The sequence below is a fragment of the Rhinopithecus bieti genome, unplaced genomic scaffold, assembly GCF_001698545.2.
Source record: "Rhinopithecus bieti isolate Rb0 unplaced genomic scaffold, ASM169854v2 scaffold_34876, whole genome shotgun sequence".
NCBI lineage: Eukaryota > Metazoa > Chordata > Mammalia > Primates > Cercopithecidae > Rhinopithecus > Rhinopithecus bieti.
In genome coordinates, this window is record NW_016814760.1 from 1086170 (window position 1) to 1108454 (window position 22285).

Sequence of the window (22285 nt, forward strand, 5' to 3'; positions counted from 1 at the left end):
CAGTGATAATTCTTCTTTGAATTATCTGATAGAATTCAGCTGGTCCTGGACTTTTTTTTGTTGACAATTTAAAAAATTGCTCATTCAGTGTCACTGCTTGTTATTGGTCTGTTCAGGGTTTCTGTTTCTTCCTGATTTAATCTAGAAGGGTTATATATTTCCAGGAACTTATCTACCTCCCCTAGATTTATTTTGTAGTTTGTGCACATAAAGGTGTTCATAGTAGCCTTGAATGATCTTTTGTATTTCTGTGGTATCAGTTATAATATCTCCAGTTTCTTTTTTTCCTTTTTCTTTTTTCTTTTGAGGCAGAGTCTTCCTGTGTCACCCAGGCTGGAGTGCAGTGGTGTGATCTCAGCTCACTGCAACCTCTGCCTCCCGAGTTCAAGCGATTCTCCTTCCTCAGCCTCCCAAGTAGCTGGGATTACAGGCGCCTGCCACCATGTCTGGCTGATTTTTGTATTTTAGTAGAGACAGGGTTTCACCATGTTGGCCAGGCTAGTCACGAACTCTTGACCTCAAGTGATCTCCCTGCCTTGGCCTCCCAAAGTGCTGGGATTCTGGGCGTGAGCCACCGTAAACTGAGCTTATTTGTATCTTCTCTCTTCTTGATTAATCTTGCTAATGGTCTATCAATTTTGTTTATCTTTTCAAATAATCAGTTTTTTGTTTCATTTATCTTTTGTATTTTTTTTTCTTTTTTTGAGATAGGGTCTCACTCTGTTGCCCAGGCTGGAGTGCAGTGGCACAATCTCGGCTCACTGCAAGCTCTGCCTCCTGGGTTCACGCCATTCTCCTGCCTCAGCCTCCCGAGTAGCTGGGACTACAGGCACCCACCACCACACCTGGCTAATTTTTTTTTTGTGATTTTTAGTAGAGACAGGGTTTCACCGTGTTAGCCAGGATGGTCTCGATCTCCTGACCTTGTGATCCACCTGCCTCAGCCTCCCAAAGTGCTGGGATTACAGGCGTGAGCTGCTGCTCCCAGTGCTATCTTTTGTATTTTTTGTTTGTTTGTTTGGTTCAGTTTCATTTAGATCTGCTCTGATCTTTGTTACTTCTTCTACTGGGTTTGGGTTTAATTTGTTCTTATTTCTCTATTTCTTTGAGGTGTGACATTAAATTGTCTGTGCTATTTCAGAGTTTTTGATGTAGACATTTAACACTGAACTTTCCTCTTAGCACTGCTTTTACTGTATCTCAGGTTTTTATATGTTGTGTCACTATTATTCATTTCAAAGAATTTTTTAATTTACATATTGATTTCATTGTTAACCCAAAAATTATACAAGAGCAGATTATTTAATTTCCATGTATTTGTATAATTTTGAGAGTTCCTTTTAGAGTTGATTTCCAGCTTTATTCCACTGTGGTCTGAGAAGATACTTGATATGATTTTGATTTTCTTAAATTTATTGAGACTTACTTTGTGGCTCATCATATCACCTATCTTGGAGACTGTTCCATATGCTGATGAGGAGAATGTATATTCTGCAGTTGTTGGGAAGAATGTTGTGTAAACATCTGTTAAGTTGATTTGTTCTAGGATATAGTTTAAGTTTGTTGTTTCTTTGTTGACTTTTTGTCTTGATCTATCTAGTGCTGTCAATGGAGTATTGAAGTCCCACACTATTATTGTGTTGCTGTCAGTCTCATTTCTTAGATCTAGTAGTAATTGTTGTATAAATCTGGGGGGTCCAGTGTTAGGTGCGTATAAATTTAGGATTATAGTATCTTTATGTTGGGCTAATCCTTTTATCATTGTATAACATCCTTCTTTGTCTTTTTTACTGTTGTTGCTTTAAAGTCTGTTTTGTCTGATATAACTATTCCTGCTCACTTTTGGTTTCCATTTGTATGGAATGTCTTTTTCCACCCCTTTACCTTAAATTTTTGTGAGTCCTTTTATGTTAGGTGAGTCTCTTGAAGAGAGCAGATATTTGGTTAGTGGTTTTTTATCCATTCTGTCATTCTGTATCTTTTAAGTGGAACATTTAGGCCATTTACATTCAATGTTAATATTGAAATATTAGGTACTATTCTATTCATCATGTTAGTTGTTACCTAAATACTTTGTTTTTTTCATTCTGTTACTGTTTTTTAGGCCTCGTGAGATTTATGCTTTCAGGAGGTTCTATTTAGGTTCATGTCAGAGCTTTTGTTTCAAGATTCAGAACTTCTCTTAGAACTTCTTTAAGACCTCAGGCTCCTGGGATAATGTGCCAGAGAGTAGTTAACTGCATCTGCTGCATAGAAGAGTTCCCAAAGGGAGTGGAGAGTAGTGGGCAACAGTGAGCCTCACCCAGCTCTTTCACAGTTGGTGAGGCTAGTCTCACTCCCGCAGTGCTTCGCTCACTGGATTTAGATCCAGGCAGTCTGCGCACAGAACTCAGACCTGCCCAAGGCCGTAACCATGACCCTCTCCATCTGCCTATAAGGCCGGATGCCCAGCTCGTCTTTACACTCACCCTGTGGGTTCTGTTCAAGAGAGCTCATCCCTACTCAAGATTATATTACAAAATTCACCTGGGAGCTTCTTTCACCCTGTGACCCCTCCCTGAACTCATTGACTGCTTCTCTGAGGGCCCCATGAGATACAGTCAGGAATGGCTTCCCTCAGTTCATGCTAGAGACTGGGAATGCCTACAAGGCACTTCATGCTGCTGCATCTACTTTTATATTTCACATAGACTAAATCCATTCCAGCTCTAGGTAGGGTTAAGGCTTTCTCCCATGGTCTGGGTTTTCAGAGTGGAGGTGGGGATGTGTGCTCCGAGACATGCTCATTCTCCTGCTTACACTCTGGGAACTTAGTTTTTCACCTGTCTTCGTGCAGTAGGCTCCAGCCTGCTGCTTCTTTCAAAGGGTTTTTGGATTCTTTCTATCTTCCTGTGGTGGTTCTTGGAAAAAAGAAAATTCACAGTGTGACTCTCTAGCCACTATTCTGTCCTTCCAAGTGGGAGAGGCATGCTAACACTGCCTCTTATCTGTCATCTTGGAAAATAAATAAATAAAAGATCTAATTCAAGCTTGTCTAACCTGTGACCCATGGGCCATATGCAGCCTAGGACAGTTTGAATGTAGTCTAACACAAATTTGTAAACTAACTTTCTTTTTTTTTTCTTTTAAGACAGAGTGTGTTGCCCAGACTGGAGTGCAGTGCAGCGATCTCGGCTCACTGCAACCTCCACCTCTCAGGTTCAAGCGATTCTCCTGCCTCAGCCTCCCAAGTAGCTGAGATTACAGGCATGTACCATCATGCCTAGTTAATTTTTGTACTTTTAGTAGAGACATGGTTTCACCATGTTGGCCAGGCTAGTCTCAAACTTCTGACCTCAGGTGATCCATCCACCTCAGACTCCCAAAGTGCTGGGATTACAGGCGTGAGCCACCATGCCCAGCTGTAAACTTTGTTAAAACATGATTTTTTTAATGTGTTTTTTGTTTAGCTCATCAGGTGTCATTAATGTTAGTGTATTTTATGTGTGGCCCAAAACAATTCTTCCAGTGTGGCTTAGGGAAGCCAAAAGGTTGGACACCCCTGATCTAGTCTCGAACTCCTGACCTCACGTGATCCACCCACCTCAATCTCCTTAAGTGCTGGGATTACAGGTGTGAGCCACTGTGCTGGGCAGGTTAGTGGCAGTTTTTTTCAGCCTCCTTTTCAGGGTGGTTAAACTCTGTCTCAGCCCTCGGTTTCAAACAGTGAAGCTGACTCTTTGTTTCCTGTTCCTGTGGAGCACTTTGAACACCTTTTATCTTGTAAGAGGCAAATTCCTGGCTACTTCTGCCTACCAGTAGGCCTGCAGCTTTAGCCTGACTTGCAGCTTTTTCTCTTCTCCTTTTTTCTGGTTCACTGAAATGTTTATTTTGTATATGCTTTAGGATATGTCATTTTAATTTTCTATATTCACTGATGCTTTTGGACAAAGGAAGGGAGTTTTATGAACTTCTGAAATCAACTTAACTAAGAAGTTTAAGATACTTTAAAAAAATGCAAATCAGTTTTCAGTCCTCTGCTTAAAATCCTAAACTCTACTTAAAATCCTAAACTGTAGAGTTTTAGCATTCCCTTAGGTGATCTGGCCACTACCTACCTCTCCAGATTTACTTCAAGCACTTTCCTGTTTGCTGCCAGACTTTCAGTTCTTTGAAAGTGCCTAGCTGTCACACATGCATGCCCCCTCGCCCAAGTTTGACATATTCCCAGTTTTCTTTTCTCTTTTAAATGTTACCTCCTCAGAGAGATCTTACCTAACCACCCTCATTAAAATACTCCCCCCGTGACACCTGTTTATTTCCTTAATAGCACTTGTTACAGCTTGTAAGTATTTGTGTTTATTTTCTTGTTTATGCTCTCTCACAAAACTGAAAGCTCCATGAGTTTTTTAATATTATATTTATATTATACGTAGCCAGCATATAGCAGCATGCCCAATAAATACATTGTGAGTGACTGTTACTCATCTGTCCATTCAGTTGTATATATTGAATGTCTACAGCATGGCAGAACTGTTCTCAATGTGCAAGATGTAATATTAGTGAGCAGCACAAAGTTCTTACTCTATATTTTAGTGGGAGAAGAAAAGCAATAATTATAAAAATAAATAAGTGACATCAGTGCTTTAGGGTGGTGTGTTTAGGTGATGGGGAAACACTTTTCTGAGGTACTAACAGGAAGAAATTTATCTGGTGATGATCAAGAAAAAGAGCTGTCAAGCAGAGGGAAGAGCTAGAATAAAGTTCTTAAATCAAGAATGAGCTTGATATTCATGGCACAAAAGACCACAGAGGCTGTATTGGAGTGAGTAGAAGGAGCATTGCAAGACAATGTCAAAAACTTGGCTGAGGCCAGATAATACGAGCAAGGGTCAGGAGTTGGAAAGTGTGCCTTAAGAGAGGTGCAACATAGTACTGAAGGAAGTGGTGAGGTGTAGGTGGGAGGGTGTGCTGCAGAGGATTTCATCTACTGAGCAAATGGGTTCAACACATCTCTACATCTCTATAAATTGTAGCAAAGGGTTATATTTCAGAAAATCATAAATCACTGCTGAGTTTTTGGTTTCATTTTCACCAGGGATGCTGCTTTCCAATTCTTGGTTCTAATGGCTTAGTTACCTCTTTAGAAACCAGTAGAAGCCACACATCCGATGCTGTGGGTGTTTGCTTGTTTATATTCATAAAATACATTGGAAATAGAAAGGAAGTACTCACTTAGTGTTTTTTTTGTTTGTTTGTTTGTTTGTTTTTGCTGAATTTCTGAATTTGGGCAGGCTTTTGCAAGTTCATGTTTCCTAGTTTAGTCAGTACAGTGACGTGAAAGCAAAACTAGGTTGATTACTCAATCTTTCATTTCCACTTTTTCATTTCCCTATGTTTTAGAAAGCAAGTGACTAGGGAAGGCAGTGTTTTCAAGGGTGCCTAACTTCCACATTTTTAAGAGCAAACTCTTTTTAAAAATATCCTTATAGCAATCTCCTGATGAGCTGTCTACCTATAAGATGTGGTCTCATTTGACAGTTACAACCTTTTATAATTCTATTGTAATGAATAATTGCTTCCATATTGTCTTTTTTTAAAGTTCTTTGAAATTAACTGAAGAGACTCCCTTTTTTCCCTTGTCCTTCACTAAACACGTAGCGATGGCAAGGAGCTATTTTAAGTTTCTGTATGGTAAACTTAATGATACTTCCAGTTCTTTTGCTGACCCTACAAGCAGAGGACTCAGAGGCAGTTCCTCTTCTTTCCTAATAATGCTGTCTTGCTTAAGCCACTGTCACAATGTTTACAGGTAGCCACTCACAAATAGTTATGTTTTAAAAATTCATATAAGTCTGAGTTTTGGAATTTGAAATACATTTCCCACTGGGAAAAAAAAGTACAAATAAATAAATAAATATGTTTCTAGGCAACCCTTTATAGGCTTATTAAACCTTAATCTATAGTGTAGCTGAAATACTATACATTTATGATGAAAAATTAGGAAAATCATATTTCAGATGCATATTAGTTCCACTATACAACATTTAAGTAGGATTTTATATGGAATAGTTTGGCTCCTTTAACACCATTTTTGGGTAAGAGAAGGGTAAGTAGTGGTGTCATGAGGTGCTAGAGAGAAGGCATTGAGAATGGTCCTCGAGAAAGCCCATCCCATCTCCTGCATGGCATGGACCAGCCATCTGCATGTGAGACATTCTTAAGTCACGTACTTGTATATCAGGAGTATTGTATGCTCTTACTAGTTGCAAAATGTGAAAAAAATCATTTAGAATAATTTTGAGTGAAGGAGTGAAAAGTATATATATTTTGAAATTTCCTAAGCAGATATTGTTGGAAAATGACTTTTTCATGCATTTACAGACAATATATTAATATATTTAGTGACCATTTTAGTTGTGTGTGTTTTCCTTCTTTTGTCTTAAAAAATGGTTTCATTAATAAAATTATTGGTGCTACTTAGTTTTAAATGCAAAGGACTTAATTCATTCAACTAAAAAGAAAAAAAGGTACCATAAAGTTAACAGTTAAAACATTTAACTCTATAATTGTTCTAGAGTTTTAATGTTTTAGTTCTTTACCAGGCACAACTATTTTTATTTCGAGAGATTTTCATTATGTTGAAGCTAACTTTACCGTTAGTTAACTTACATTCTTGTGAGGATAGTATAATTGCTGACAAAGCAATATTTTAGAAAGTTATAGAATGTAGAAGAATGTGTGCTTTGGATTCTAGGAGGGAGATGTGAGTTCTTATTCAAGTCTAGATACATTTCTCAGCTTCTGTTTCTTTATCTACAAAAGGAGGCTGATGAAATCCACTTGCCTCCCAGAGTTGCTAAAATTGGGTAAGGTTGATTAAGAATGTATGTCAGCCCATACTACTATAGGAATGGGCTGTCCATGGAACAGGTAGGAAAAGCTTTCATGCCATTGTGTTTTTCTTCCTTGTACCCTTCTTCCTTTTATAACTAAGTTTCTCAAATGAATAATCTATACTCAGTAGCTTCACTTATAATCTCTCATTCTTGTAAAAAATATCAGTAGTATTTCATATTTACATTGTTATGACTGTATAAGTGTTCTTCAATCTGAGTCAGGTAATTATTATTATTTTGTTCCTGAGTCAGATAATTATTACTATGAGTGTATTCTTTCTTGAATAGCTTTCTACACCTTTTGGAACAATAATTGCTTTATTATTATTTTTTTCCTTTGAGACAGTCTTGCTCCCAGTTGGAGTGCAGTGATGCAATCTCGGCTCACTGCAACCTCCACCTCTCCGGTTCAAGCTATCCTCTCGCCTCAGCCTCCCTAGTAGCTGGGATTACAGGCGCCCGCCACCATGCCCGGCTAATTTTTTGTATTTTTAGTAGAGACGGGGTTTAGCCAGGCTGGTCTCGAACTCCTGACCTCAGGTCATTTACCTGCCTCTGCCTCCCAAAGTGCTGGGATTACAGGTATTTTTCTGTTTGCTTTGTTTTCTGTTGTGTCTAACAGAACTGTAAAATTCATCTCAATATGGCAAATACTTAAGGTTATCTCTCAAATCCATTTTTAAACTTTTTCTTTTCCTTGGAGATACTTCTCTGGGAGCCCTCCATCTTCCTATTGCAGTCTGGACTGGCTGCTGTCTAGGCCTGGTGCAAAACTTTTATCCTGCCTGTTCCTTTCATCATCATCCTGGGAATTTCCCTTTCTTCTCTCATGTTTTGAATCGTGTTTCCTGGTTTCCTGGTTTCTCCTCTTTCTTGATTTATTCTCTTGTCTTTGATGTAGCACTTCCTCTACCACCCACCTCCTACTCCAACGGACCCCCAGCTCACCTAGCACCAAATCCTCTATTAAGGCAGTTTTCTTACATCACCTATGAAGATTTCCTTCTCCCTTCAGTTCCCTTGTTAGATTGATCTCCCCCTCCTTTGTGCCTCCATGGCACCCTCTCTCATAGCCTTGGTCCATCACGACTATTGAACACCTACTGTACACGTCAGGCACTGTGTTCAACATTAGGGATTCTAAGATTAAAAGAATGAGGTTCCTGTTCCCAAGGGAGTTCTGGAAGATAAATAAGAACGCCAGGGTTCTCACTGGAGTTAGTACTGCCCTCTAGTGGACCCTTTGAAAAAGTGAAAGAAAGTTTTTGGTTGCCATATTAATGAGAAAGTGTAGCTGGCACTTTGTAGTCAGGGGCCAGGCATACTAGATGTCTCATATGTCCAGCACAACTTTAGAATATCTCACTAGACATTCATGTGTTAAAATATGTTTATAATTATTCAGCCTAGGACCTAATTCCATTTTACACACAAACCCAAACTACTCAGCACTTTTTACATTGTCATTGCTTGTACAACCGATGGAAAACAGCTGTTGTTCAGCAATGTGAGTTTATAGACAACTTTCTTTTTAAGGTAGCATGAGATATTTTAGGAATTCTTTATATTGGTCATTGATAGCCCTTAGTCTTTAAGAATCCTAATGAGAGGCTTCACAAATCAGTGAATATAGTTATCAGTGCTGTTAATTAACAAATAAAGCATAGGCTGGGCATAGTGGCTCACGCCTGTAATCCCATCACTTTGGGAGGCTAAGGCAAGAGGATTGCTTGAGTCCAGGAGTTTGAGACTGCAGTGAGCTGTGATTGTGCCACTGCACTCCGGCCTGGGTGACAGAGTGAGACGCTTGAGCCCAGGAGCTTGAGGCTGCATTGAGCAGTGATCACATCACTGCACTCCAGCCTGGGTGACAGATGGAGACCCTGTCTCAAAAAAACAAAACAAAAAAAACCCAGAATCCCTTAAGTGATGGATTATTTTGTAAAGTTTGTAAAGTAAACAATGTAATAACAATGAAGAAGAATATTTTACCTTACCCTATTCATAAAAGATAACTTTTCATATTAAATGTTAAGAAATATTTTGTTCATTATTGTGTGTGTGTGTGCACATATATTGCAGTATAACACATAATGTACAGTTTTATGAATGTATATACATGCATACACCTACGCAAATGTAACTGCCACCATGATCTAGAAATAGAGTATCTGTGTAGTTGGAAAATACAGGATAAACTTATTTTTAAACAGTATATTGGTTATATTTTTTAAATACTGTGCCTATTGTGTTTTCATGTATACAATAAATACAATTCAGAGTGTCCAAAAAACCTGGAAGCATAAAGAAAACAGTGTGTTTATTGTATTTTTAAAAATATTCACAATTGGGGCCATTGCTTTAAATTTAGAAGTATTTTACTTGCAAAATATATTGAGGTTGAAGAAAAAGATATTGAGCATATTATTTGAAAATGTAACTAACACATATTTATCCTGTTCTCCAGCCTTATAGATACCCTGTATAACGTTTCCAGTACCCCAAAATGTTGCCCATACCCCTTTTTAGTCATTATACTATTTCTACCAGGTATAACCACTATTCTGACTTACATCATCATAGATTTTTGTCTTTTCTTGAACATGTAAGTGGAATCATACAGTATGCATTCTTGTGTTACCTTCTTTAAATCGGTGTTATTTCTATGAGATTCATCCACATTTTGAGTGTATAGAAGTTCTTTTTTATTGTTGTGTAGTATTCCATTGTGCGTCTATAGACAATTTATCTCTTCTGTTGTCACTTGGTTTGTTTACAGATTTTGGCTATATGAATAAAGCTACTATGAACATCCTTATACCACATTTATACTCATCTCTCATAGATATATATCTAGAAATAGAATTTTGGGGTCACATGTAGGCATATGTTTGGCTTTTATAGCTACTACTAAAAAGTTTTCTGAAGTGGTTATTTCAATTTGTACTTCTAACAGCAGGTATGATAGTTACAGTTGTTCCATATCCCTAACAACACTTTATAGTGTTATTATATTACATAATATTCAATCAGTGATAAGTAAAAGTTTAACAGATGTTATCATATCATTAGATATATTTGAAACTGCAAGAAGATGATATAAATCACATTAAAGTGAAGGAATTATAGTATTTATCTACAATCATATATTATTTGAAAGTAAGGCTGGTCACAGTGGCTCATACCTGTAATCCCAGCACTTTGGGAGGCCAAGGTGGGAGGATCACTTGGGGTCGGGAGTTTGAGACCAGCCTGACCAACATGGTGAAACCCCATTTCTACCAAAAAATACAAAAATTAGCCAGGCATGGTGGCATGCACCTGTAGTCCCAGGTACTCAGGAGGCTGAGACATGACAATTACTTGAACCAGGAGGCGAAGGTTGCAGTGAGCCAAGATCGCACCACTGCACTCCAACCTGGGTGACAGAGTGAGACCCTGTCTCAAAAAAAGAAAAAAGAAAATAAATCTCACTAGGAGTTTTATTTCTACCTAAGATAGGCCTAAATTTATTCCTTTGAAAATACATTGCTCTCATGTTGTTGTTAGTTATCTATTGCTGCCTAACAAATTATCCCAAAGTTGAGCTGCTTAAAACAATAAATGTGTTATCTCTTACTGTTTCTGAGGGTCATTAATCTGATAGCAGCTTAGCTGGGTAGTGCTAGCATAGGGCTCTCACAAGGTTGTAGTCAAGATGTCATCTGGAGCTGCAGTTATCTCTCAAGGCTCCCCTGGGACTGTAGGAAATCCACTTTCAAACTCACTCACATAGTTGTTGGCAGTACAGCCCTGGCTGGTTGTTAGAGACTTTAGTTCTTACAACGTGGGCCTTTCCATAAACTTCTTGTAACGTGTCAGCCTACTTCTCTCAGGATGAATGATCTGAAAGGCATAGAGAATGAATGAATGAATGAATACCCAAGACAGAAGTTGTAGTCTTTTTTATAACTTAATCTTGGAAGTGATTTACTATTACTTGAGCTGTTAGTTACTGGTCATGCAGGCCGACCTAGTACACTGTGGGAGAGGACTGCACAAGGAGGCGTAAATACCCTGCACAAGGCAGAGATCACTGGGGGCCATCTTTTTTTTTGCTCTGTCACCCAGGCTGGAGTGCAGTGCGATCTCAGCTCACTGCACCCTCTACCTCCTGGGTTCCAGCGATTCTTGTGCTTCAGCCTCCCTCATAGCTGGTACTACAGGCACGCACCACCATGCCTGGCTAATTTTTGTGTTTTTAGTAGAGATGGAGTTTTGCCATGTTGGCCAGGCTGGTCTTGAACTTCTGGCTCAAGTGATCCACCCACCTCAGCCTCCCAAAGTGTTGGGATTACAGGCCTAGGCCGCCGCACCTGGCCACAGGGGCCATCTTGAAGGCTAACTACCACACATATGGATACTTATTTTTTGTTGTGGCAGTGGCAAAGTACACATAAGATTTACCATTTTAACCATTTTGAACTGTGTGATTCATTGGCAGCACATTCATAAAGTTGTGCAACTCACCTAAGCAGTTTCTTATAAGACAGCAGTGAAGTTTGCCACATCAATTGACTCTTCCCTTCATGAAAGATTTCTCTGTAGGATGTGATACCATTTGTACCCACAGTAGAACTTCTTTCAGACTCTGCCACTATTTTATCAACTAAGTTTATATAATGTTTTAAATCCTTTGTTGTCATTTCAGCAATGTTCGTGGCATCTTCAGATGGAGTAGATTCCATCTTAAGAAACTACTTTCTTTGCTCATCCATAAGAAGTAACTCCTTATTTGTTCAGATTTTATCATAAGCTTGCAACAGTTCAGCCACCCCTTTAGACTCCACTTTCTAATTCTAGTTCTCTTGCTGTTTTCACGACATCTGCAGTTATTTCCACCACTGAAGTCTTCAACTCGAAGTCATCCATAGAATCAACTTCTTTCAAACTCCTGTTAATGTCAGTAGTTTGACCTCCTTTCATGAATCGTGAATGTTCTTAATGGGATCTAAGATGGTGAATTTTTTCCAGGTTTTCAATTTGCTTTGCCCAGATCCATCAGAAGAATCATGATCTATGGCAGCTACAGCTTTATGAAGGGTATTTCTTAAATAAGAAGGCTTGTAAGTCTAAATTACTCCTTGATCCATGGGCTACAGAATGGATATTTTGTTAACAAGCATGAAAACATTCACCTCCTTGTCCATCTTCATCAGAGCTGTTGAGTGACCAGGTACATTGTCAATGAGCAGTAATATTTTGAAAGGAATCTGTTTTTCTGAGCAGTAGGTTTCAACAATGGGCTTAAAATATTCGGTAAACCATGCTGTAAACAAGTGTGCTGTCATCTAGGCTTTTTTTGTTGTTCAATTTATAGCACACAAGCAGAGTCAATTTAGCCTAATTCACAAGGGCCCTAGGACTTTTGAGTTTCTTTCAAGAACTTTTACTTTGCATTCACCACTTGGCTAATTGGCACAAGAGGGCTAGCTTTCAGCCTGTCTTGGCTTCCAACATGTCTTCCTAACTAAACTTAATCATTCTAGCTTTTAAGTTGAGAAACCTGTACTCTTCATTTCACTCAAACACTTAGAGGCCATTGTAGGGTTAATTGTTCTAACTTTGATACTGTTGTGTCCCAAGACATAGGGAGGCCCAAGGGTAGAGAGAGAGAGAGAGAGAGAGGTCGAAGAACAACTGGTAAGTGGAACAGTCAGAACACACATATTTGTTGATGAAGTTTGCTGTCATACAGGTGCCATTCTGCTATGTAGCTGACACCCCAAAACAATTACAGTAGTAACATTGAAGATCACATATCACCATAACAGATATTATAATGAAAAAGTTTGCAGTATTGTGAGAATTATCAAAATGTGACACAGAGACATGAAATGAGCACATGCTATTGGAAAAATGGTGCTGATAAGACTTGCATGACACAGGGTTGCACAAACCTTTAATTTGTAAAAAATGCAGTATCTGTGAAGTGCAATAAAATGAGGTATGCTTGTATATTTAGGGGCTCTGTTGTCAGGTAGATGTTTATAATTGTTAGATCTTCTAGATGGATTGGCCCTTTCATCAGTATATTGTCTCTTGTAACAATTTTTTACTTACAGCCTGTTTTGTGTGATATTGGTTACCTTTGGCATGGAGCATCTTAGTTTATTTTTTCATTTTCACTCTATGTTTGTCTTTGGATCTAAAGTGAGTTATAGACAGAATATAGTTGGAATCATGTCTTTCGTATCCATTTGCCAACTTTGGTCTTTAATTGGAAAGTTTAATCCATTTACACTTACTGATAAGGAAGGACTTTTGCCATTTTGGTATTTGTTTTCTGTACTTTTTTACTTCCATAATTCCTCCATTACTCTATTTTGTTTAACTGAGCTTTTTGAAGTGTGCCACTTTTATTATTTTCTGTATATTCTTAGGGTTTTTTTAGTGGTTTCCTTGGGGATTACAATTTGCATCTGAAATTTATAACAATGTAGTTTGAATTAGTACCACTTTAGTTTTAATACTGTATAGAACTTCTGCTTCTGTACAGCTCTGTTTCTCCCGCTTTATGTTGTCATCATCACAGATTTCATCTTTATACATTATATATCCATGAATGTAGATTTATAATTGTTGTTTTATGCATTTGTCTTTTAAATTATGTGGAAAAAAAGGAGAAGTCACAAGCAAAAAATACAGTAATGCTAACTTTTATATTTACTTATGTAGTTACCTTTATTGGTATTCTTTATTTCTTCGTGTGGCTTCAAGGTGCTGTCTAGCATCCTTTCATTTCAGCCTGACACACTGTCAGCACTTTTTTAGTGCAGGTGTACTAATTATGAACTCCCTTAAGTTTTTTGTTTTGTTTTGTTTGTTTGAGACGGGGTTTTTCTCTGTCACCCAGGCTAGAGCGCAATGGCGCCATCATAGCTCACTGCAGCCTCAACCTCCCTGGGCTCAGGTGATCCACCCACCTCAGTCTCCTGAGTAGCTGGGACTACAGGCCTGCGCCACCATGCCCAGCTGATTTTTTTTTGTATTTTTGGTAGACATGGGGTTTCGCCGTGTTGCCCAGGTTGGTCTGGAACTCCTGGGCTCAAGTGATCTGCCCACCTCAGCCTCTCAAAGTGCTGGGGTTACAGGCATGAGCCACCATGCCCAGACAATTCCTTTAATTTTTATCTGGAAATGTCTTAATTTCACCTTCATTTTTGAAGGATATTTTTGGCAGATAGTGAATTCTTGGTGGACAGATTTTTTAAAAGTCTTTCAGCACTTTAACCATATCCTCCTGCTGCTCTGTTCTTCATAGTTTGTGATGAGACATTGACTGTTAATCTAATTGAGGATATCTTACATGTAATGAATCACTTCTCTGTTGTTGCTTTCAGGATTCTGTCTTTGGCTTTCAGCAGTTTGATTATGTGTCTTGATGTGACTCTCCTTGAGTTTTTCTGCTTGGAGTTTGTTGAGTTTCTTGAATGTGTAAATGCATATATTATCAAATTTGGGAAGTTACTGGCCATTATCTCTTCAAATATTTTTTCTGCTCCGTCTCTTCTTTTCCCCTTCTGAAACTCTTGTTATGCATATGCATATATGTATATATTGTTTGTTTGTTTGTTTTGAGATGGAGTCTCACTCTGTTGTCCAGGCTGGAGTGCAATGACGCAATCTTGGCTCACTGCAACCTCGGCCTCCCGGGCTCAAGCAGTTCCCCTGCCACAGCCTCCAGAGTAGCTGGGACTATAGGCATGTACCACCACGCCCAGCTAATTTTTGTATTTTTAGTGAGACAGGGTTTCACCATGGCCAGGCTGGTCTCGAACTCCTGACCTCACGTGATCTGGCTGCCTTGGCCTTCCAAAGTGCTGGGATTACAGGCATGAGCTGTGGTACCCGGCCTTGTTATGCATGTATTGATGGGCTTGATGGTGCCCACAGATCTCTTAGACTTCATTTGGCGTACCTTCAAGTTCCCTGATTCTTCTGCCTGCCCAGATCTGTTGTTGAACATTCCCCATCTCCCCTCTGAGTTTTTCATTTCAGTTATTATACTTTTTAGCTCCAGAATTTTTTTTGTTCCTTTTTATAATTTCTGTCTGCCATTGGTATTCTCTGTTTAGTGAGACACATCATTATTTAGGATTTCTTAGTTCTTTGAGCATATTTAAGATAGTTGATGGAAAGTCTTTGTCTGTCTAGTCAGTCCAGTGTCTGAACCTCCTCAGTGACGGTTTGTTCATTTCCTTTTTTTCCTGTGAATGGACCATACTTTCTTGTATTTTTGCATGCCTCATAATTTTTTGTTGAAAACTGCACATTTTAAATATTTGAATATGGTAAGTCTAGAAATGAGATTATTCTATCTTCCCAGGATTTGTTGTTGCTGCTTGTTGTGAGTTGTTGTTTAGTGACTTTTCTAAACCTTTTTTGGAAATATTATGTTTTTTGTTGTTTGTAGTCACTGAAGTCTCCATTCCATTAGCTTAGTGGTCAGCTAGTGATTTGTCAGAGATTTCCTTAAATGCCTGGAGCAAAACAAAACATTAAACTCTGTAGGTGTATGTTGGGATATGCCTTCAGCTCTCAGCCAGGCAGTTCATAACTGCCTTTGCCTTCCCATCCTGCTTGTTTGGAGCTTTTCAGCAAGCAGTTTGTTTGTCCCAGCTGATTTCCTGTGCTCCATGCTGCAACTGCTGGTTCATTACCTTTCAATGTTTTTAACATTGAAGTGGCCAAGTAGCCACTTTGCCACCCTGAGAGAGTTCCGAATCAGGTGAAATAAAGGCAAGCCTTTTACATTAGTCCTTCAGAGAGCCACTCACCAGGTCAAAACAAAACAATTCTTTGAGAGCAGAGTCTACTCTGTTATCTCCAGCACCAGTAACCCACTCTGAGAATTACTGCCACCGAGCCAGGAAGAAGGGAATGGGGCAAGGGTAAATTAAAATACACCAAGTTCTCCTATCAGATTTCACTTGCTCTTGCCTTGATTAAACATTCTCTTGATTGGTGAAAACCCTTGACTGTTTTCCAGATTTTTGATAAAGTTGATTGTGACAGATTTTGCCAGCTTTTTTCTGTGGAGGGATGGTCCTTTGGAATCTCCTGTGCCACCTTTTTTGATGCTGTCACTCCTATGCATGCTATTTTTAAGATAGGGTGATTATATTTAAAGATTGTATGTACAAGGTGTTTAAGAGTAAGAGACACATGAATTTGAAGTAGACATGGAACCTGTTAATGAACATGTGGAGGAAGGGAAAATTGAGCTAAAAAAAAAAAAAAAAAACAAATAGGCCAGATGCTGTGGTTCACGCCTGTAATCCCAGCACTTTGGTAGTCCGAGGCGGGCGGATCACGAGGTCAAGAGATCGAGACCATTCTGGCTAACATGGTGAAACCCTGTCTCTTCTAAAAATACAAAAATCAGCTGGGCGTGGTGGTGCGTGCCTGTAGTCCCAGCTACTCAGGAGGCTGAGGCAGGAGAATCGCTTGAACCTGGGAGGCGGAGGTTGCAATGAGCTGAGATCACACCACTGCACTCCCCGCTGGCGACAGAGGGAGACTCTGTCTCAAAAAAAAAAAGAAAAAAAAACACAAAGTAAACAAAAATCTTTGCAGCTAGAGCTGCATTTAATTAGTAAATGTTTTAGATTCAATTGACTTTCATACCTCTTTTTTCCTAATGACATTGAATTACTTAGAGCATTTCTGACAATTTTAATTAAAAGGGATTTTAATTAAATGCAGTATTTAGTTATTGCAAAAGCAGCAAAGCTGATGGAAAATATGTAACAAAGTTTGAGAGTCCTTTTCTTAGGACTAGAACCAGATGTTACTGAATTAACAGAAGCACACAAAATACAGGGATCTCATTTTTTTTTAAAGCAAAAGTGGTTTAGGTATATTTGCTATTGTCAAACTAAATATTAAAATTATATTTTGTACCACAATGATAAGAAATTATGCGAAGATTTAAAATGTTTAAAGTATTCTAATTATAGTTTTGAATTGCCTGTCTTGAGTCTTACTCAGATTAACTACAGAGGTCAGCCACATATCATCTCTATAGTTTCTTGTATTAATATTTTTGCCTAATCCATCCTCTATTTCTCGTCACCTTTCGACAGGATGATCTCTGAAGTCTTTTTAAGTTAATATACATTAACTTAATGTTGGCTATAGTCTAAATTATGGGAATTTTGAAGCAGGAGATACGTTTTCTGTTAGACTTTAATCTTGCACTTTTTCATGTTATAGAGGATAATTTTGACACTGCACTTTTAATAAGGCCATCTCATTTGTAGAAATAATGTACATCCTAATTTTCACCATTTCAACAGTCAGTACTTTGTCTTGGTATGTTATCTTTGTTTCAGTTTTTCTTCCTCTAATATTCAAATCTAATCTGTTATTTCTTATGTAACATTAAGTTTTATTCAAGTTCCATCCATACTTCTGATCTTCTGTTTTCTGTATAGAATGACTTCAAATGTAAATTTTCTTAAGTCCAAGCTTACTCACTATAAGTAGGCCCAAGTCTGAGAGTACTTCATTATGTTTTCTGGTATAATTGGGTCTGAGCATATTTAAACATATTAAGTACATATTTTGATGAATATTATTTCATTTATATTTATATGTATAGAAATATTACCTATGAATTTTGCTTTAGAATAGTAATGGGATCTTTACAAAATATGTTCTGAAGTCGGGGGTGGTGTTGGGTTGGGTCTGATAGGGTTGAGAAATTTATTCTAAACAAATTAGTGCAATGATGTCTTCCAGGCATTGTACTAGAACTGTGCAGGACCCAGTGGGAGCCTGTAGCAAGGCAGGGTCCATACAGGCAGGAAGTGAGGTATGTGTTAACCAAGATCATGGAAACATGAGACTACCCAGGAAAAGTTTGAGCTAATTTTGAAGAACTTCCTGTGTGTTTCTGTGTGTTTGTCTCTTCTAAACTGAATGTTCCTTGAGGGGCAGGGACCATTTTTACTTATTATAAGTACCTACTGCTCAGCTGTATTAGTCTGTTCTCACACTGCTGTAAAGAAATATCGGAGACTGAGTAATTTATAAAGAAAAGAGGTTTAATTGGCTCACAGTTTTGCAGGCTGTACAGGAAGCATGATGCTGGCGTCTGCTTAGCTTCTTGGGAGGCCTCAGGAAACTTATAGTCATGGCAGAAGGCAAAGGCAGAGCTAACACCTCACATGGATGGAACAGGAGGAAGCTGCTTTGGGAGTGAGGTGCCACACACTTTTAAACAACCAGCTTTCACGAGAACTCACTGACTATCATAACACAGTACCAAGGGGGAAATCGCCCCGTGATGCAATCACCTCCCACCAGGCCCCACCTCTAACATTGGGATTACTATTCGACATGAGATTGGGTGGGGACACAGATCCAAACCATATCATAAGCCTAGCCCATGGAAGATACATCATAAATGTTCGTTGAATGGATAGCTCCTACACAGGTGTGCAAGCTTGAAGAGAGAGTAAGTGTGGGCCTGGCTAGAGTCCATATTGCCACAGGAGAACCAAAGGATGAATTATTTATTTGCCATACCACAGAGAAAATTTAACAATTGTTATGCGCCTGAGTACTTTTGGAGAATCTCCTCAAATCGTAAATAATAGAAATTATGATATTCCAAGGCAAGGGTCCTTAGGACCCTCCTGTGAACTTGTATAGGAAAAAAAGTACATTTTTATTTTTACTAGCCTCAAACTGAAATTTAGCATTTCCTTACATTTTGAATGTAGGTAATAGTGGTGATGTTATCAGTATCACTAACTTTCTTTCTGTTACTTAAAGCCACAGATATTTTCATTTTCTGTTGTTGTAGATACCTCACACTGTTGTTTACACTCATTGTTTTTATATTATGGCAATCATTATGCCATCAATTTTGTTATTTAAATCATCAATAAAGAAGCACACCTATCACAATTTTCTACTTACATTTTAAATTTTATTTTAAAACATTCTGAAATTTTAGAATAAGCAAAAGTAATATATAGTGATTAAAGTCAGATAAATGGTTGCTTCTTATGGAGAAAATTGATGGGGAATGGGGCACAAGAGAACTTTCTGGGGTGATGAAAATGTCCTGTGTCTTGGTATATACTTGTCAATTGAATGCTGAACTTACTGTCTATACATTTCACTGTATATAAATTATACCTCAATTTAAAAAACAAATACATTAAAAAAATTTTCTGAGAAGGTGTTCATAGGTTTCACCAAATTGCCAAGAAAATTTCTGATACCAAAAAAAAAAAAAAGCCTGGCTTATTGACCATTCTCTTCTAGCCCGGAACTGTGACCCTCCTGATGTAGTTATATACTTGCTTCGACTCTTAAGAAATTTCTAATGAGAACTACTCTTCTAAAAACTAATTCATAGATCATTTCATAATGGAATGATTTTTTCTTATTTTCAGTTTTGTTTGGAGTTTTAGTAAGATTTTTACCCTCTGTATCATTGAATATGCAGTTCTCTTATGGAATAACTATAAACATTTATAACAAAGATTGGAAGAAGAAAATATGTATTAGGAAGTAAGGAAAGAGAAAGTAATATTACTGATAATCTGTTCCAGATTAATTCCATCTAGGCATGATCTCAATGCAGTGTGATTGTATATTCTAAGATCAAATATATGTTACTTTTATAAAATTCAGAGTAATATAAAAAGTATTAGGTTATATTTATTTTAAAATGTGATGGTAGTGCTCAAAGATGTTAAACATAGTGGTAGGTAATGTATAGAATGAATATTGACCTCTCTTTTAGGGGCACACAGTGTTATGACTACTCACAATAGAATTTTGTCTGCCATCTTATGCTTATAACTTTTAGTTTTACTCTATTATTATAATGGTCTCACTCTAAGAAAGATTAAGCTGAGGTGAATCGTCCTAGCAGATTTTTGTCCAGATAGCATCTATATGCCTTTCATGATTTGCTATTAGATAAAAACCTAATATACTGTTTGGCAATTTTTTTGCAGCCCCTCATATGGAAAATTTGAAATGCAGAGGGGAAATAGTAGCAAAGGAGATCAATGAAGCCATGAAGGTAAAAGCTATGTACTCAAAAATTATAAAATGAACAAAATGTATGGCTAGGTATTTGCATTCAACATTCATGTTTTTAAATCTGCTGTAACAGGGATTCTCAGTGGTCTTTTAAATCTTTAATGAATTTATTAAGCAACAGTCACATTCAGAATAGCTACCATTTATCAGGTGCCTACTGTGTGCCAGGTAATATACCTGACTTCTTTAAAGGTTGATTATATTTTTGTGTTCTGGGTGTTAGCAGTTCACCAGTTTTGGATAATAATACCAGCTAAAATGTATTGAATAATTGGTATTGCCTCATGTAATCCTTACATCCTGTGAGACAGATACTGTTATTTCTTCTGTAGATGAGGAAGCTGAGGCACAGAAAGGCTAAGCAGGTTGCCCACATAAGTAACCTACGATCCAGCATTTAAAGCCTAGTTCGGCAAGGGCACAGTGGCTTATGCCTGTAATCCAAGCACTTTGGGAGGCCAAGACAGTCAGAACACCTGAGGTCAGGAGTTCAAGACCAGCCTGGCCAACATGGTGAAAGTCCACGTCTACTAAAAATACAAAAATTAGCCAAGTGTGGTGGTGCACACCTGTAGTCCCAACTACTTGGGAGGCTGAGTTTGAGGCAGGTGAATCGCTTGAACCCGGGAGGTGGAGATTGCAGTGAGCTGAGATCGTACCACTGCCCTCCAACCTGGGCAACAAAGCAAGACTTCTCAAAAAAAAAAAAAATTAGAGTATTGTGTCCATCTTTGTCTGTGTTTCAGCCTGAGATTAATGTTGAATATTACTGTTTGTTTGTTTGTTTGTTTGTTTGTTTTGTTTGAAGTCCGTTGCCTGCATTAATTGGAAAAAGGAGGAGGATTTTCCCAAGTTCTCAGGATGCAGCCTGTTATCCATCCTCCAGAGGATCACCAAGAAGTCTTTTCCGGTTGTTATAGGAAACCAGATTGCTAAACCTGAGAAACTTTGATAACACAGATAGGAAACCACACCAACAGAGACTGCTTCCAGGAAAACCTCTGACGTGGTACTGAAAGAAAGCAAACCTCAAGACTGCCCCAGAGAAAGATGGTATCCATTGCGCGCAAAGAAAAATTAATCTGATACATGAGCTCTTCTCTGTATTGTTTTGGGGAGTTGAAATAGGCCGCATCAACATTTATGATTACAGCCTAATACCCGTAGCATAAGACTTCATTTGAAACAAGAAATAACTCTTTACTAGCTGCAGTTCATTCTAATTTACAAATATAGTGTCTCTGTGCAGGGATCATGAGTATAATATTATATTTCCTTTTGCTGTTTTTATATTGCTAAATAAAAGCATTTTAAAAAATATTGACACAAAGGGGGGCCCATCAGTGGGTATTAAAAATATTTAAAAATGCAGGCCTTTTACTGTCCTTTACAGCGTGTATCCAACTCTCAGCCCTCCCTTGTAGCTTTTGTGGGATATTTAACAAGTACACAAATTCTTGTTGTGTTTCCGCTGCGTATACATCTTTTCCAGCCGAAAAAAAAAAAAAAGAGGAGACGAGAGAGCTGTATAATGATTTTTCATTTACGCTTTACTGAAAAGTAGTTATCAGCTTCCTGCTGCAGCAGCAGATGCCGGGTTTTTTTTTTTTTAAGATGTAGCTGTGATTTAGCCAAATTAATGTGCAGCAGATAATACTCGGCTTTGACTTTGTTACTCCCATGTTCAGCCTCATTTAGTGCTTTGGTGAGCATTAATTTTAGGACTTTTTGTTGTGCTAAGACGAATGATGACTACTTATTTGGTGCAACATTACTCTTTGAAAATAAAAATTGGCATGTAGCCCAATGTTTCCTGCCTGCACTTTTTTCTATAGACCATTAAACATAATTTGACTTGCGAACTAATGATTTCTTTTTAGGTTTACATATTTCTTTTCTTCATAGATCATTCCAGTTTCAAATATATATCAGCCATTAATACACTGGCAAAGTGTCATTGTGCTTATTGAACTATTTTACATTTGAAATGTTTATCATATCAGCGTTATATAATCACTGCGGAGAAGTCTGAGAAAGCCCCCGATATTGCCTTTACTTCGTAACATTCTAACATGTTAGTTTTCTTATCAGCCTCTGTATTGTGTGTCTTACATTATACAGTGTAGGCAGGGCCATCGAACTTGACCAAAACTGTTTCCCCTTTTGATGACTCGTTACCTTACAGTGTCATTTTCAAATGAATTTTACTGATCATGCAGGTTAGAAAATCTGTATTTCTCTTGCTTATTATATATTAATAGTCGATAAATGGTCTAGATCACCAGAAGTCACCAGAA

The 22285-nt window shown here is 38.0% G+C and overlaps 1 protein-coding gene across 1 annotated transcript in view; it reads left to right on the forward strand.

Moving 5' to 3' along the window:
- NSL1 (NSL1 component of MIS12 kinetochore complex) overlaps positions 1-21081 on the forward strand; it is a 43762-nt gene extending 22681 nt beyond the window's left edge. The window contains exons 5-6 of the mRNA XM_017851955.1: positions 19901-19968; positions 20797-21081. Coding sequence (XP_017707444.1) covers positions 19901-19968; positions 20797-20940 — 212 coding nt within the window. The 3' untranslated portion in view covers positions 20941-21081. The remainder of the gene's footprint in view (positions 1-19900; positions 19969-20796) is intronic.
- The last annotated feature ends 1204 nt before the right edge of the window (positions 21082-22285 follow it).